This window comes from Oreochromis niloticus, linkage group LG7 (genome assembly GCF_001858045.2).
Source record: "Oreochromis niloticus isolate F11D_XX linkage group LG7, O_niloticus_UMD_NMBU, whole genome shotgun sequence".
In the NCBI taxonomy this organism is placed as follows: domain Eukaryota; kingdom Metazoa; phylum Chordata; class Actinopteri; order Cichliformes; family Cichlidae; genus Oreochromis; species Oreochromis niloticus.
Genome location: NC_031972.2, coordinates 43,859,553 through 43,875,139, shown reverse-complemented (window position 1 = coordinate 43,875,139; position 15,587 = coordinate 43,859,553). Strand labels below are relative to the sequence as shown.

General features: G+C 37.8%; 1 protein-coding gene across 1 annotated transcript; it reads left to right on the top strand.

The window, feature by feature from the left end:
• Positions 1 to 288: 288 nt before the first annotated feature.
• scamp2 (secretory carrier membrane protein 2) lies at positions 289 to 15,340 on the top strand. The gene is made up of 9 exons (XM_003455409.5): positions 289 to 461; positions 7,587 to 7,664; positions 7,944 to 8,009; positions 9,425 to 9,536; positions 10,120 to 10,248; positions 10,499 to 10,658; positions 11,170 to 11,271; positions 12,638 to 12,755; positions 13,517 to 15,340. Exons 1-9 carry the CDS (start codon positions 405 to 407, stop codon positions 13,664 to 13,666), a joined length of 972 nt encoding a protein of 323 aa, XP_003455457.1. The 5' UTR covers positions 289 to 404; the 3' UTR covers positions 13,667 to 15,340.
• Positions 15,341 to 15,587: the final 247 nt, after the last annotated feature.

Genomic DNA, 15,587 nt, shown 5'->3' with positions numbered 1-15,587 from the left:
GTTTTTTTACTGTTTGTACTAGAGCACTGTAACCAACATAATTTCCCCTAGGGATCAATAAAGTATTCTGATTCTGATTAACAATTGCACAATATAGTGAAGTAAGATAGAAACAAGTTTAACATGTAGGTAACGAAAATAAATAATAATAATAAAAATGATAAGAAATAACAACTGGAATTTGCTTTTAATCTCAAACGGTGCCGAGAGGGGTTGCAGGTGGCGCGCTTTGACTACCTGCACGTCATTTGACGCACACGTCATCGTCCAGCTGGCTCAGTGCGCATGCGCTTTAAACTTTATTCGAGGAAGTGGTAGGACAGGCACCAGAAGCGATAGGGAAGAGTTTGTTGTTAACTCCACCTTCAGAGAAGACAAAAAGAACACCTCGCAACATTTTCAAAATGTCGGAATTTGATAACAACCCGTTCGCAGATGCTGCCAGCGAAAACCCTTTCAATGTAAGTACGAGGACTGAGATTATAAGGCGCAGTCGGTGACATATCAAACGGCGGCAGTTAAACGGTAGCCAGCACGCCAGGAAACTTGTTGGGTGGATGTCGGGGCGGGGACCTACGTCTTTGAGGATTGCAACCATTTGGCAGGAAGTGTGACTGACAGATTTTTAACCAATCACGTGGCTTTTTTTGTAAAACGGCTGGGTATCCTGTGAGTTTAGTTGCAGGAAGTTAAACTGTAACCTACTAAAAATGTGTGTCAAATATATTTTTTTAAGCCACAACACCTCTTTTCTGCTTCCTTCGGAAGATAATGTACATTATTGTGTGTATTTCTAATGTCTTAGACGTGATTTGTGATAGTTTTGGTGGTTTGTAATGTGACGTTTATCGAAACTGCTGGTTTTCTCCCTACAAAGAGCTTCTAGCACACAGGATGTCTGGTAGTAGGCCAGTTGTTTGTGGAAATAGGAACGTCCTTCCTTCACTTTAAAATATTAAAATGGGCGAGCGACAAACTAAGGTCTTTCTTTATATGCACTAAAATAATATATAGTTATATGAACAGATTTATAGTAGGAAAGCCTACTGGGAATGTTCTTATCCTCATGTTCCCATACATTTTCCCCTGGATAAATGTTCAGAAATAGTGAGAGTAAGAGTGTTTAGTTGCTATGTCTTTATAGGTATTCTTTTGTTCCCTTGCACTAAAATGGTTTAATAACAGAAACAAGCCCAGAATTTCACATCTGGTCATTAATGTTTCTGTTCGCTTTTTAACAAAGACGTGTTGAAGCTTTGAGGGGTATACTGTGAAAGAAGTTAAACACAGCCAGGTTTTCTTAGTATTAGCTGGCGTGACAAAACCTAAAACCCTAGCCTGAGGTAATAGGGATCACAATGGTGGTTACTAGCGTTCTCTGTTAAGACGGGTTTTCTGCTTCAAACTTAAAAAAAAGGACTTTTTCACACCTCATATGCACAAAATGATCGTTATGAGTGCCGCCTACTCTAGAGGCATTATCTGAAGATGATGTAAACTGATGATTAGAATCTATAAAGAGTGCAAAAACAGAGTGCAAAAATCTGACAGTAAAATCCAGCAGTGTCGCAAATAAGAGGTTAAAGCTGCAGAAAACTGTTATGTGGTGATTTCGTGCACTGAACGGTAAAATAAACATTTTAGTTTGAGTGAACTCTCGGTGCTGCTCTTTATTTCTAACATGACAGCTGCACATTAGGCTCTGAAACTTTAGGCTGGATACATTTAAGCAGTAATCGTTACTGTTTCATAGCCTAACCAAGGACGTGGAAATCACTTTTAGTTTGTTGAAAGGGAAATTGATTTAACATGTATTTTTTGGTGTATATTCTGTGGTCTAGTATCTGCAGTTACAGCACTGTAAAAGAGACTTGGCAGCAAAGAACCAAGTATAAAAACTTTTATAATTTTCTGCTTTGCCAACTGAATATATGCACATTCCAGTGACAGTGCAGTGTGCGGTGTGCAATCTGTACCACTATAGTTTTACAGCAGGGCAGCAGATTCTTCCAGTGGATTATAAACCAAAACTGAACATAACCTGCTCCGGACAAGGCTATGTGTTCAGTCTAAGTTACCAAGATGATTTGGTCAGTTATGAAGAGAGCCACTTTTGAGACACAAGAAACTGTGAAGTTAAGTTTGACATAGCTCACTGACCCATTAATTGTACTTTGTAGTACACTCAGGAGCTAGAATTATTTGCCATTCATAAAGGAAGTGGTTTGACCCCTTGCTGCTTCAGTCTGCATGAAAGTGTCCTTGGGCCAAGGACCCCCCCCCCCCGTCCATTATTGCCTAGTCCTCGCCTGAAATTGAAAATGAATCAATAGAAAGTCACAGAAGTCATAGAAAAAGACAAGTAGAATAAAGTACAATGTGAATATGTGTGTGAAAAGGAAGACGTGGCTTTTAGTCTTTAAGTGCTTTGAGTGCTCACTAAGGGTAGACAACCCCTTTAAATGCACCAGTCTGTGATTTAATATTATGCCAGCCAAGAAAAAGGATGAAAATGAAATAAATGGCTGACACAGAAGCAGCAGCAGCAGTTAGGGACACTCTGACACTGATTAATCCCTAATGTAAGTTACTCTTTAAAAACCTAGTTTTTCCTATGTCACTGTGTCTCATACTCCTTTAACACAGTTTTTAACACAGAAGTTTCAAACTCCAGCAATGGAAGAGCACCAATTTAAAATGTTAACCTTCATCTTTTGCTTGTTATTTTTTATCCATATATATGTATATATAAGAATGTGATTTATTGTACATGTGTATGTACATGCAAGGAAACAGTCCTTTTATATCAGGTTTTCTCTTTCTCTTTCACAGAAACCTTTGAAGTCTGTCAGGAATTATCTCACACGCCATAAGTTTTCTTGTTTTTTTTCTCTAGGACATGAGCTAGACATATTAGCCTAGTTTCTGCTGTAGTAAAGAACCTGTTTATGTTTTCCATCTTTCCTTCTTATTATGCAATATGAAGTTCATAAAGTTAAAAAAAAATGAAGGCTGAACCTGTCATAACTCTCCTTATTTAACAGTTTTGAAATGAAGCGTAACATTTTAGTAACAGTGGGCATTCTTGAAAATGTGAATTAGATAAAACGCAACATAAAAGGTGAATAGAAACGTAGCAGATCAATCACAATGGCTTGATCATGATATCAGATTTGAATACCCGCATAGATAAGTGGGTATTTGCATCTGTTAACACACATGTGCTGTTGTTAGGGTTTTTCAGCTCTACCAAATGTTAAGAAATCTATCTTATTGCAGAGCATTCAGAGTTCAAGGTTCAACCAGACCTCACATTTAGTGTGACATATTTAACAGTGAATTGCTCTTGTCACACTCCAAATCAAAACCAATGACCTGTGGGTACTATTCTGTGTAAGATTTAAGTGGCATTATGCTTTTACAGTATTGCAGAATGGAACTTTTGTTATCTCAAGTGTTCAATAGGTGTGACGTCAGTGGAGACTTCTGTTTGTTTGGTGGGTGGACTGGATAAATACCCTAGTAGCAGCTGGAGTATAATATGTACTCTGAAAAGCTGTTCTGTTCATAAAAGCTCGCTGTCTGTGGTCACATTAAATATTTAACATGTTACCAACCTTTGAAAGACTTAAAGAATATTAAAAATATTAAAAATGTGCATGTTTTTCCCCCCTGTTGGCCTTTCTGAGCATGTACTTCTATCATTTGTAGCACTGTGTGGCTGTGGTATCTAAATTATTATTTTTGGGCCTTTGCCGGACAGACGCAGTGAAGATGTTTACAGGTGTGTCACTTTCCTATGGTTAGGAAAGCGGGTAGAGAAAGGGGAATACATGCAGCAAAGGGACGCGGGTTGGAGACGAACCCATGCCATACTGCATTTGGTCACCTGCTCACCCAGTGAGCTAAACCGGCGCCCCATTGCTTTGGTATCTAATGTAAAAAGTAGTAGTAGTATCCAGCTGCTGTTTTGAAATGGCCACACCTAGGCAATCAGCAGTTATGAGAGCATGTCCGGTTTCCTTGTACAGAGACGTTAAAGTCACTGTATTATTTTTTTTTTGTATTAAAATATGCCATGTTTACCTGTCATCTATATAAAGTATGCAGTTTTCCATATATCAGCATATATGGAAAACTGCATCTTTGTATGTCTGTCTGTTGTTTTGAAGATGCTGTCCTCTTGTTTGAGGCTTGTCCCAGCTCGGTTTTCATTTCAGAGACTGTGTAAGTTTGCTGTCATCAGTTACTATATTCACTGCTGTCGGTTTGTCTCCTTAAAGGATGTATAATAAGCCACTCGTCGCTGTTTACTAAGCATATGTTTTTAAACTGTGCAATGAGGTAAACACGTTTTTGCATGAGAGCCTTTGAATATCTTTGCAGGCAACAAGGAGTTGTTTAGTAAAATGCATCATAGGTCATTTAAATGGGTTTAAAGGTTAATTCCATTCACCCTTTTCCCTTTATATTGCTAGCTGTTGATCATCTCACTCAGATATCCCGATGTTGCCGTCTGGGAATGTTTGCAGGTGTGTCACAAGCACATATTAACGAGCAGGCGAGCTCTTATCACACTGTTGGTGAGTGACGTGTCACGTAGTCATGTGAAGTACTCGTTCCGTCTACCTTTTAAAGGAAGGACTGATTTGTCCCAGATTATTGAAGTGATTCTGGAAGTTGTTACTGTGTCATAGTTTGTTTTGTTTTTGATCACCCACCGAGTTCACACAAACTTGCAGATGCAGCATTTCTCAGGACTGCATTGTACACCAGCATTACCAAATAAAAGCTTAGTTGTTACAATATGTTCTAGTGTAAATATTAGATATTTGTATATATATGTGTTTAGATGTTTCTTTTTATGTGCCAGTCTGGGATTATCTCTGAGACCTTGTCAGAGTAATTTACAGCACAGTTTCAGGTTCTTCCAGAACATCACAGGCTGTTGAGTTACATTCAAACCTTTTATAAGGAATGTTTTAATGAGGACAGGGTATGAGTCTACATATGCACAAGTTACATTTTACGACATAGTAGCAACCACCACACCCCATCAGTAAATTGTGTATTTCATATATGTATATGACAGTGGTTATAGCTACTGTCGCATAACCCTCTGCTTTCTGAATTTTAAATATTGACATTGTGGCTGCTGCCATGTTGGTATGTTGCTGAAATCGAGACCTGGAGTAGACAAAGGTCATTGGGAGGGTTGCAAACACAATATGTAATAATCTGTGCCAAATCAAATATGCATATCCTTCCACTGTAACTCATATTTTGAGTAAACCTTAAGTGGCCATTAGAAGAACTGCAGTTTTTAGAACTTGTTCAGCTGCTTCAATTTTTCAGCCCCAGAGGGCTTAACAAACTCAGCCTTAGGAAACCATTATTTCCATTGTCAACTGTCAACTAATTCACTGCTGCTAGACTTCACAAAGAAAAGAACTGACTAGGGCTCCAACTAAAAAAGAGCGTCTGACTTCATTGCCCAGCCCTCTGAAGAATCCAGATATCAAAGGGAGATTCATAGTAATCATGCTCAGATACTTTCCCTACTGAAAGATGTGAAGAGCAGGCCAGAGGTTGCACCACCATCAGAAACAAGCTGGTTCAGCCTATGTTGTGTGGCGTGTCTGCTCAAGACACGGCCATGGAGCAGACAGTATGGAATTTCTGTTCATCCTCTGGAAAGAAAGCATGGACAACCTGTTGAAGTACACAGGATATGGAAACGCAGCAGGACTTCTTGCAGCTCGACTAGGACTCTTCTGACTAGGACACAGGAAAAGAATACAAACCTGCTAACTCAGTTTTGTGATAACCCCTTCACTGGTTATGTAGATTATAGTGTTTGAACCTTCTGGGGAAAAAAAAATCTCTCCAATCTACCTGAAGACATCTCTGATTCAGACTCTGACTACTGCTGCTGAACAACTAGGCCAAGTTTTCCAGACTGAGCCTACAGGCCCCACCCCCGACACATCTTGAGCTGTGTCCCATTTTAAGGCCTGGATTTTTTTTATTTCTTTTTTTGATAGATCCACAAAGCTGGTAGCTGGGCTGAGTTTGAGCCTTCATTCTGAGGGAACTGCTGAGTGTAGAGGTGTGTCCAAAAACTTCAGGTACTGGATCAGAGAATCTCATCTGTCTTCAGGAAACTGCTATAGATTGGAGAGGAGAAAAGAAAGCAGAAATAATTGTGTGAGGTGTAACTGGGACAAGTGGTAGCAATTAAGTTAAACAGAAGCTGAAGCTGTGTCAGGAAGATGGAGAACAATAAAATATTTGTGTAAGTTTAATTCAGACTGTAATTCTGCTTTGCAGGGTCTCTTTGGTTTTCCTTACCGATATTGAGTGACAGCCACTTAAGTACAAATACAAAAGGACAATTTGCAATTAAGCTGTTGGCATATCCTGGAAATCTTACAATCTTCCTTTCAAATAGGACAGACCCTTGTTGAATTACATCACGACACATGCGTGTTACATCACAGGAGGCTCCAGAGACCCTGTCGGGCTGAAGTGGAGTCATGTGTGGCAGTTACTGTTGTAGTTTTGGTGTGAATAAAAATTTCCTGGTACCTTTTTTTTCCCCCCTCATAATTTTTTTTTTTTTTTTGCATGCCAATATAAAGTGCATAATTTAAATTTTTGGTCATGTGTTGGGATGCCACAAGCTGCCAAAATAGTGTCATCATCTGGTGCAGATGTCAAAACATGCTTTCTAGTTTTTTATTTTAGATTTAGGTTGTGCTTTACAGTTTAATTCCTTCATAAAAAGGTTTATTGGAGGAAGAAAACTGTATGTGTATATAATGTTTTTAAGCCTTTAAAAGGTCTCCAAAAGGTCTTAAAAGGCTTTGAGAGAAATCTGTAATTGCGTGCATGTGTGTAAAATGTATTGAACTTTGATGGAATTTATCAGGACCAAAGTCCTGACTTTCTTTTCTCAGACGTGTCAAAATAAGCAGTGCCTTCTCATAATATAGAGAGCGGTTAAATCAATAGTGAGCTCACTAGAGTCATTTAATGATTACCAGTGCTTCTCCAGGGGTAATATCACCAGGAACCTCAGAGGTTATTGCTGGATGTTATTGTACTTTACTTTATGACTTTGGCAAAGCATGATACGAGATTTCATAATCTCGGCTTCCTTTTTCTTTTTTGAGGGTTCCTTTCAGTGTTTCAGGAAATGGTAAAGCTTATAACAAAGGGTTCTTCTGTAGAGAAAATAAACAGCACAAAATGAATTTCTTCTTTGTGTCATTTAAGTCAAGCATATCTAAATAAACTTGATATTCTTGCAAGACGGTTCAGTTAAGCCATGTAAATGCACTTACCTCTCATAGCAGCTCACCAAACCTGGTAGAAGAGGCCTCTTTTTCATTACTGTATAGCACCTATACTTATTTCTGCAGCTTTTGGCTAAAAGATAAGAAATACTTCCAGCCGTCATCAGAGACAGAAATTGGATCAAAATGTATTTGTAGATTTTCAGGTGACCCATTATTATTTGCTGCATGGAGAAAAGTTGATAAAGATGAGAACATGTTTTTATTGTTATTTTATTGTTTTTCCAGGATCCCTCTGTCACTCAGGTGACAAAGTCCAACATTGAACCAGTTGACCAGTACAACCCTTTCTCTGCTCAACCCAATGTAAGACATCTGGAAGCTACATTTTCTACTCGTTTTGTTGGGTTTGAAACCATTTGATGGTGTCTTATCTGCACATTTCCTCATTATTTCGTCTTCCTGTCAAAATGTTGTATCTTTTGTTTTTTCTCACCATCTTTCAGTTCACCATTTCAATTTTTTGGTCTTCTTTGCTTGTTTATGTCGCCATTCCCTTTATCTTCTTAGCCTTGTTTTCCTGGTATTCCTTCTCTTTTACTGGTTGCATTTTAATCTTTTGTTTGTTTATTGTTGTTTTTTTAGGATGGAGTAGCGGCTCACACCACATCTCCTGCTGTGCTACAGCCATCTACAGAGCCCAGTCCACAGGTGAGAATTTATACCAAACACACCACTTATCTGATTAAAAAAAATGGTTTCATGAAGGTGAATGAGCAGGTGTGGGTGAGATTTTATAACAATCTCACATTATTATTGCACAAATATGTGACCTCACTCTGTTTTTTCAGTTGATGGATGGTGGGAATTATGAGATTGAGATACATCGAAGCCCTAATTGACAACAAAGAGCGGAATAAGACTCAGTTGCAGTTTACTGAAGCTGTAAGACAGCCCCAGTCTGTCAGGAGAGGTTGGCTAATGCTAACATTGTGCAAAGCAAGCTAAAAATGCATCTGGAAATAAAACATTTTTGAGAGCAACTCAAACCTACTGTAGAAGACCACTACATCTAAGCCAAGATGAGCAAGACCATTTATTGAAATTCAATAAATACATTAAATAATTCAGTTCTTATGCTAGGTCTAGATGTCACAAATGGGCTCTTAATCACATATTCCTATTGCAGCACATTTACAAGAACTCATAATAACTATGACGACAATTGGATGTTATTTAGTGACAGTGTGAATGGAGGTGTGCATTTTGTCTTGCCCTCTGTTGTGCACTGGGTACTAAAAGTTTGGAAACCACTAAGAAAGAGTATTTTCTTAACTTCCATTTCTACTTATCCTGCCTGTGTTTAATTAACAGTTATTTTTCACACAGATGGTGTAGCTGTTTTTTTTACTCAAAGCCATTTAGTTGCTACATCGAACTAAATGTCCAAACCTTATTTTGCCAAAAAGATCACAAAACTGAGCTTTTAATGTAATTTCTCTACATGATAAAGTCAGACTAAAGGCATAATCCTACCTACTAACTATTCTAGTCCAGCAACACCTGATTCAAAGAATAAAATGTTTAGAAATTACATTTTTTGCCAACACGTGGCTCAGTTTAGAATTCTAAAATAACTGGATGTGTCTAAAGGGCAATCTGTCCCTTCAGACTCTCAGTATGGTCCTTACGTCAGGATGTGTGGTTGCTACACAAACATCTACTCACTTTACACATTATTATAATGAAGCTCTTTGTTCTGTCCTATAAATATTCATGAATAGCAAAACAGATCACCTGCGTCCTACCTTTTCCTGGCAAGTCAGAGATCAGATATGAAAACCATGAATATGTATTTCCTGTAATATGTCATTTAAAAGTCAAGTACACCCTTTTAGATGCCTGTGAAAACAGATGCAATTCAGAGTGTTTATTGAAGAGGCTCACAGCAACTCATTGCTGTCTTGCGTGTTAAAAACTGAAACTAGAAAGCTTATATGTGAAGTGAATCATTTCTGCACCGTTTCCTTGCTATTTGCATGAAATCTGAATCTCCTGACAGTGGCTTAGATAATTTTCTGTGCATCTAATGTGGTGGTTGAGTGAAGCGTTTCCTCCTTTTTCAGGCAACTGCTGCTGCAGCTCAGGCCAACCTGCTGAGGCAGCAGGAAGAGCTGGAGAGGAAAGCTGCCGAGCTGGACCGCAGAGAGCAAGAGCTACAGAGCAGAGGCCCGACAGGTCATTAAAAACAAAACTCCTCAGCACAGCGCCCTGATCACAGACAATGATTTGCAACGTGTGCATTATGTACCAAAGACAAATATAAAACTACATCCTTGCACACACTGGCTTTATTTTGTTTTGTTTGTTTTTTGGCTCTGATATTCATATCAATAGGTCTGCAAAGAGCTATAACAATAATATGAAGATCATTATCTGTTAATTATCAACTCTGGTGTGTGACTGAGGCTGTTTGTATGAGAATTTAAAAATGTATCTTCATGTGCTGCATTTGCTGATGCAAACTTAATAAATTGCGGTGATAAGTTTTTAGTTTAGTTTAGAAAGCAGATGCTTACATAGGTTTATGTAAACAGTGCAGTTATGTTCCAGAGGCACAGCAGTGACATTATCCAGCCTGCTTAGGTAGGAATGCTGCTGTACATTGACTCCCACACACTTGAGTAAATGACTCAGATGAATGTGTCAGTATTTTAAAAATAACCACCGATTGCTTGTTGTTAAACTCTATTCGTGCTCATGATATCTGCTGTCTTGTATTTATAGTTTGCCATCCTGATGTTATATCTTGATTCTACAGGTAAAGAGAACAACTGGCCTCCACTTCCAAAGTTCTTCCCCATCAAACCGTGTTTTTACCAGGACTTCTCAGAGGAAATCCCCCCAGAGTACCAGAGAGTCTGCAAGATGATGTACTACCTCTGGATGTGTAAGCACATAACATTTTAGGGGGGTGGACATTGAAAGTCTGAGAAATAAAAACTTTTCAGGAAGGTTTGAAGCTCTGAATCTGTGTCAAAATATACTTTAAAATCACTTCTTAACAACACCGGTTGGTGTGATAGGAAAAAGACTCCAGCCAGTACTGTTTAGTTTTTTTTCTTCTTTGCTGTATACATACATGATACTGAAATTCTGACTAGAATACAATCACTGACTCTCTCTACTGTCGTCCTCAGTCAACTGTGTGACTCTGTTCCTCAACCTGCTGGCATGTTTGGCTTTCTTCACCACGGCTTCAAGCAATGGTGTGGACTTTGGTCTCTCCATTCTCTGGTTCATCCTCTTTGCTCCCTGCTCCTTCCTCTGCTGGTACCGACCTGTCTACAAGGCCTTCAGGTGAGTCCCCCATCATGAAAGGCACTGCTTCACAGAGTGAATGGGTTAAATGCAGAGAGCAATTTCCCCACAGGGATCAATAAAGTATACATCATCATTATTATTATTATTATTATTATTATTGTTATTGTATGCATCATTTGACCCCGTGTGTGGACAGTGATGTGTGTTTTTAAGAACTCTGCTTAAAAGGCATTTTTTCATCTGAATTTTACAAACGTTTACAGACGTGTACATTAATGCATTAGCTTTTGAAATGTTTGTTCCCAAATGTATTGTGTATAAATTTAACAAAAAACCCTGTGCGCCAGATGTATTCGCTTTGCCTTGTAATTTTTGCGCTGGCACAGTGTGTATTTCACACATTACATTTATATTACAGCGTTGCCATGGTAAAGACTTGCACTTGCATATGTCACTTAAATTCATATAACCGAACTCCTGATATAAATATGTTTTCTAAGTCTGAAAGTTTAATGGATGGGTTGGGTTTTTTTTTCTATTTTTTCAGGACTGACAGCTCCTTCAGCTTCTTCTTCTTCTTCTTTGTGTTTTTTTGCCAAGTGGTAATCTTCATCATCCAGTCAATAGGCATACCCCACTGGGGCAACAGGTGAGTGTCATGTATGTCCAATTTACAATAAAAACTTTAGTTTTCCGGATGGCTTCTTCAAAAGTAAATATGTGGGCATTACGTTTATGTTTTTAAGTATATATTTGAAATAATATTTTTAGGATATACTCAATTTATGCTTGTTGGGTGAGCTTTTTTGTTTTTTATTACCCTCTACAAATTTAAAAGAAATTTTTTTTTAAACTCTAAGGCATCTGTATTTAATTACATATCTGGATAAATAATGCTTATATTATTCCACCATGTTATGGTAGATATATGCACTGCATGAAATTAAATCAGAGTCATTTCAACTATTTCAACTTCAGTTTGTGCATCTTCATCACAAACCACAGATGTTTTGGATATAAAGTCGTAACAGTTATTTCATATTCTGTGGGCGGCTTTAGTGAAATTTAGAAGTTTAAAAAACAGAAATTGCAATAAGTATATTTTAAGTTCAAGTTCGAACAAATGTTATAATTTAACACATAATTTTGACAGAATAATTATGTTTATTAATTAATAGTATGTATTATTAATTCATAGTATGTATGAATCTCATAAGAGCTCATGAATAGATCATAAAATAACCGGTTTCATGGGAGTATTCAAGTTGTGATCGTGTCCCTCTGACTGACAGTGTTTTGTGTGCTTGTGATTTGTTGCATTAAATAATCAGAACTATTACCGGTCATTTGGCCTGTCAGCTGCCGTCCTCTCGCTTTCCTTCATTTTCTGCAATCTTTCATCTCTTACGACAGAAACTTTCCATTCTTCAGCCTCTAGCCTGCTGCCTCTCTGTCTGCTGGTAACTCTGTAAGTTTCTGCTGCTTGCAATCTGTTACCTCACCATTTCTTTGTTCTCTTTTCCCAATCTAAGTGTGTTTCAGCTTAAACGGCATCAGAATACGGTGTCATAACCTCTGCTCTTTAACCAGTGATCCATTTTAAATACTAACCTTTTCCTTTTGCTATTTTTTTTACTTTGTGTTTGTTTGTTGTTTTTTTTCCTTTTTTCCTATTTTTTTTTAACATCTTAATATTACGATCAAATTAATTATAAAGGTATTAAAGTCAAACACAGTTTTAAAGGTAAAAAGGAGAATAAGTGCAGCAGAAAATGAGGGCAGTGATGTTTATTTATTTCACATTAATTATTTAACCAGAAAGTGGTTGGCTTTTGTTTTTGTTTTTGTCCTGCTGCTTCTGAAACACACATTCTTCTCTTCTCCTCAAATCTAATATAGCAGAGTACATGTGTGCCATATGTACCTACATAGAAATGTTTCCTTCTGTTGAATACAATTTTAAGTTTCACTGATGCTGTTCATAAGATGACCTAAAACTCTGATGTTTGTTGCAGTGGTTGGCTCTCTGCATTCACTGTCATCGGTGATCACAAGGCAGTGGGAATCATCATGATCATAGTGGCCATCCTCTTCACTTTGTGCGCTGTGATGTCTGTCATTCTGCTCAAGATGGTAAGAGTTGCCTCACTTTTCTTTTCTTTTTTCTTAATTTTCTTCAGAACACAGTTTTTATCTCTGGTTATTTTACTTGTTGAGTCACTAATCAACAGTTGCTAGATGTCCGTGTAATGTTATGGTTGATTTTTGGTTAACACCAGTGCAGATCCTTCAAGTGCACCAATCAGAATGAAATGGAATTACAGCCATTCATTCATTCTGAAATGCGTGTCCAACTCGGGAGCCTATCGCAGCCCTATGCTTCTAATAGGGCAAGAAGCAAGGTAGATCCTGGACAGGTCACCATTGTGTCACAAGGCTAACACAGAGAGAAAGACAGTCATTCACACTCACATCTAAGGCATTTTTAGAAATGCAACACGCTTATCTCTGGACTGTGGGAAGAAACCAGTGTATCCAGAGAGAACCCCATCTGGCCAGCATGTTTGAACCAAATTCAATTTATAAAAAAATTAAAAATCTACTTCATTGTTGTAGCACCAGATCAAAACAGTCATTACAAATTGCTTTATATTAGAGAGAAGACAAAATGAGTTGATCCCCTATGAGCCGTACTTGGTGATTTTTAATAGGAAGAGACCTCATGCAGTACCAGGCTGAAGCAGGATTTATTTTTCCAGCAGAGGTAGCTTGTTTGGTGTCTGCTCCCATACAGGGATGACCTGCCTGCATGAGACAGGATAATTGTGGAGTGTGTCACAATCACAAATTGTCATAACTGTTAAGCAATTTTCTCACAATGTCTTCCTCCTCAGGTCCACAGCATGTACCGGCGTACTGGGGCCAGTTTCCAGAAGGCGCAGCAGGAGTTCTCTCAGGGCGTCTTCACCAGTAAAACCTTCCAAACTGCTGCTGCTGGAGCAGCCTCCTCTGCTGCCCAGGGAGCCTTCCAGCCAAACAACTAATGGGCGATTTAGCTAAACTGAGCTTGTTTAGCAGGTCAATGTCTGTACATTATCAGGTCTGGATAATTAATTAAAATAAAGCTGAACAAATGAGATGACAAACACCAATCTAGAAGTGATACTTCCTCCAGCCTTTTGAAGCCATCAGCCAGATTTCTGGAAATAATAATTTGACCTCATAATGTACAGACCTTGAGCCAGGTTAAGCTCCTTCACCCTTCACCATCAGCATTTCCCTGTATCTCCTTTTGCTTGTCACTTTCAGTGTGTGCCATGCAGAGTTGCATCGTCTGAAGTGGGTGTTTTTAAAAAAAACAAACAAACAAAAAAACAAGCAGAGGAGGGAAAGTGCAAACTGGAGTGTAAAGCATGAAGTTGACTCAGTGCTATTTCAGCATGTCTTGTACATAAAATATAAATATTTTATATTTCATGTGGGTGCAGTGAGCTTGCGGTCCTTCACACTGATGGAATATCCTGTAATATAAATAAGATGAAGTGTTTGTCATTGATTGACATGTATTTTGTCCTGGAAGCATATCTCTTTGCTTTTGTTTGCTCCACGTTTTCAGTCTAATGAGGAAGATATGGATCTGATAGATCATGCTAATTATAATCTGTGTGGCCTTAAAGTTTGGGATATTCCTTGGATGTTATTGCGCAAAATGACTTAAACCTGGAGTAAGATGATCTTGGCAGTTAGCTCATGAATTCTACATAACCAATCGCATCCACAGAGAAAACCACATTGCTCCACATCATTTCATGCTTGTACTCTGATATTTTAATCTAATTCGGCAGACTGAGGTTCTAATGTCCTTTTCTTTTTTTTCAGCCGAATATTCTTGCTGGACTGGTAATATTTACAAATGTTATCAGGATCACATTCATTTTTTTTTTCTTATTTTTTTTTTAGCAGCTTCAGCTATGTCTTGTCACTACCTTGTTTAAGAGTTGTTTCTAAGGAAACCAAACGAGTACTGAATATAAAAATGGAACATTTTTCTGATAAAAATAAGTATCAACATTTCATATAGATTTCTTTAATGGACTGAGTCCATCCAAGCTAGAGTATTTTGTTTTTAAATTTACTAACATTTAATGCAGGAGGAATGTTAGAAAATTTGCCATGATTTTTATTTTTTAAACGGTGTGAATATTTAACAACAATCAGAAAGTAAGTCGGGCATTCTGATTTCTGAGAAATCAGATATGTATCCGATTAGATGTATACCAAAGCAGTGTGAATATGATACATTTCATCCTCCTCAGAACAGATCCAGTTTCAGTAAACAGCTGCGGTATTTTCATTTCTTCTTGGAAATGGTGGAACATTTTCCTTGTATTCCTGTAACTTGTCCACTGAGCTCTAAATTATTTGTGTGCTGGTGTATATTTTCTACCTGATTTCATGTATTAAAAAGCATGCGTATGTGTGTGTGTTTATTGATTGTACTGTTTCAAAGCATCAGCTTGGATGTAACATGTTCCTAAATGACAAGTGCAAATTTGAATGTTTTTTATGACGTTCCTGCACCGCATAACGGTCTGATTGGAGGTTTGAGCTTATTTACACTATGTATAGTAAATATGATTTTAAATTCACACATTTCTGAATGCAGATCTGGATTTTGTATTTTAGCGTCTATTAAAATGCTTTGCTTTCATTTAAAACTGTTTTCTCCTTACTTTCCTTTTTTAAGTTTTACAGAACATTTACTTTTTTCCTAAGTTTTAAATCTAATTTTAGTCAAGTTAACAAATACACTACACTGATGAGGCCTGTTGTGATGAATGATTTGATGATGGTGGCACTGATTTTAAAAAATCACAGGAGGCTGAGCTGGAGGTGGTAGAGTTGAAGATCTTAAGACGTGCATTGGGAGTGACCAGGTGCAACAGGATTTGATCTGAGTATATA